The 2,323-nt window shown below is 52.2% G+C and overlaps 1 protein-coding gene across 1 annotated transcript in view; it reads left to right on the top strand.

Moving 5' to 3' along the window:
- Window positions 1-2,019: 2,019 nt before the first annotated feature.
- Window positions 2,020-2,323, top strand: part of ZXDC (ZXD family zinc finger C) — a 19,256-nt gene continuing 18,952 nt past the window's right edge. The window contains exon 1 of the mRNA XM_014516961.2: window positions 2,020-2,131. Within this exon, the coding sequence (XP_014372447.1) occupies window positions 2,020-2,131 (112 nt within the window). The remainder of the gene's footprint in view (window positions 2,132-2,323) is intronic.

Raw genomic sequence — 2,323 nt, 5'->3', positions numbered from 1 at the left:
GGACCAGAAGCACTTCCAGGTCTACCGGGGAGTGCGTGGGGGCCCTCCCTGTCTTGGTGACTGGTGCCTCCTGGGTCTGGATGGGTACCCAGGGTCCCCCTGCAGCTGATCGCTGAGCTAGGCGGGTACAGTGGTGCCCCCTGCGCAGTCCCTGGCGGACCCAGAAATGGACTGGAAGTACTTCTAGTCCACTTCCAGGTTCACTGCCAAGCATGCGGGGGCCCCCCACACTCCTGTGGGACGCTCCATCCACCCCAGCATCGCATCGTTCATGAGCCGCACCTGGTACCTCAGGGTATGTAGAAAAAATGTAAAGCTGTGTCTGTGGCTGAATCACTGATTCACCGAATCAGCATCTAATCTTCAGTTTCGGATTCAGCTGAATTGAATTGAGGCCAGCGATCCAAATCAATTAATTGAATCACTGTGCCTGATTCGGGCTGAATCCAAATCGAATAGGGGCTGTTTCACACACCCCTACTGCTTAGAGACATGGAAAAAAAAATAAGCCAGTGTTTTACTTTCAGCTCAGTGCACCCACACCAAGCCCAGCACATGCTCTGAAGAGGCATCACCTCGGCTTGACCCAGCTTGCCCAACGTCTGTATAGATCAGTGGTGCTTTTTGGCGCTTTATCTAATAGCTGATTGAATTAATCGAGTCTGTTCTGACCCACTGGATTTATAGCACATCTGAGCAGCCTCCCTGCACATGTACAGGAGTCCTATTTTCCTAAAGCTTTGCATGAAAGTGTGTTGCAGGGGGTGTCAAAGATCCAGCCAAGCCAAGACAACCCGTTGTCCTAGTGTGGTCCCACATAGAAATGATGTGGCTTGCCTCATGCCCAACTGCCTTTGATTCCTAGGCATGAATGACCGGGTATCCATTTATGGCAGATTTGATCCAGGGCAGCCTCCAGTACGAGCTGAAGCCCACAGCTCTGGATCCTTAGCGAGGTGCTTTAACGATGTTGCTGCCATGCCTCTGACAAAAGGGAAGCTGCTAGGGCTGTGCGAAATTTCACCACCAGTTTTGTTTTGACATTGCTTCGTCCCATTTCAAGGTCAAAACAGCAGAATTGAAATAGGACAGATATAGTTGAAACAGCCTCAAAACAAAATGAGGCAAGTTGAAACATTTCGCTGTTTCAACGCTGTTTTGATGTTTTGCCCATAAGCTATAATGGGGAAGGGCAAAATAGCCTATAACTTTGTTATTTCTGGCCTGATTTGGATGAAACTTGCAGGAATGGTAGCCCTTTCTGAGAGCATGAAGCCTGCCAAAGTTCAAGGAGCTAGGTGCAGGGGGGTTGGGGAAACCGCACCCCAAAGTGTTGAAAGCAAAACTCATGTCATGTGCATGTGTTAAGCCACAGCAGGGTCAAAACTGCAGGCGTGCTGGCCTCTGGTGAGGCCACAAATCCTGCCCAGTTTCAGGGAGATAGGTGCAGGGGTTTGGGGGAAACTGTACCTCAAGCTGCAGACAAGCACAACTCATAACGAGGGAGACGCTGTATGTGTTAAAGTGCAGCGGGGTGACAGCTGCAGGGATGGTGGCCCCTGCTGAGGCCACAAAGCCTGCCAGCTGTCAAGATCGGTGCAGGGGGGCTCTGCACCTCTGGCAAAACTCGTGCCATGGGTGCTTGTGGGGCTGTGTCTGTCTTGGGGCACAGGGGTGGGGAACTACTGCAGGCCTGGCTGCTAGGCCCTGCTGCAGCCACGACACCTGCCAGCGATGAAGATCAGTGCAGGGGGGCTCGGGGGCCCTGCATCCCTAGCTGCTCACATCAAAGCTCGTGACATGTGCAGTTTTGAGTAACTACGGTTTTCTGTAGCTGCACATCCGCCCACCACCTGCCATTTCAAATCACCCGCACTCTCGCTCACCACCCGTGGCGCTCCCATCTCCTCATTCACAGAGTCTTGCTTTGTGGTTCATGCCGTTACCATCCAGTTGTAGGTGCGACGCATTTTTCCCCCCCCCCAATTTCTTCGTGATTTTTGCATTTTACCCTTAATCATGGCCTCTATGTCAGCGAGTGGTGAAGGTGAGCAATTTGTGAAGCGGGCACGGAAAGTGATGTCCTTGGAAACAAAATTGGAGTTGTTGGATCGTTTAGCAGATGGAGGGAGTATGGCAAACTAATGATTTTTATACACTGTATGTACCTCTATTATTCGTATTCAAGCCCCAACCCCATTTTTCCCGTAAGCCTTTCATCTTACCAAACATGGTGTCGCCAGCCACGGGGACTTTCAAGACCGAACCCCGCGGCTGGCGGGGGAAACCGCCCCCAACGCCGCCTGCCTCCCCCCGGCGCACC

This window comes from Alligator sinensis, unplaced genomic scaffold (assembly GCF_000455745.1).
Source record: "Alligator sinensis unplaced genomic scaffold, ASM45574v1 scaffold839_1, whole genome shotgun sequence".
NCBI lineage: Eukaryota > Metazoa > Chordata > Crocodylia > Alligatoridae > Alligator > Alligator sinensis.
Note: the sequence above shows the minus strand (reverse complement) of the source record. Positions and strands in the feature narration are given on the sequence as shown.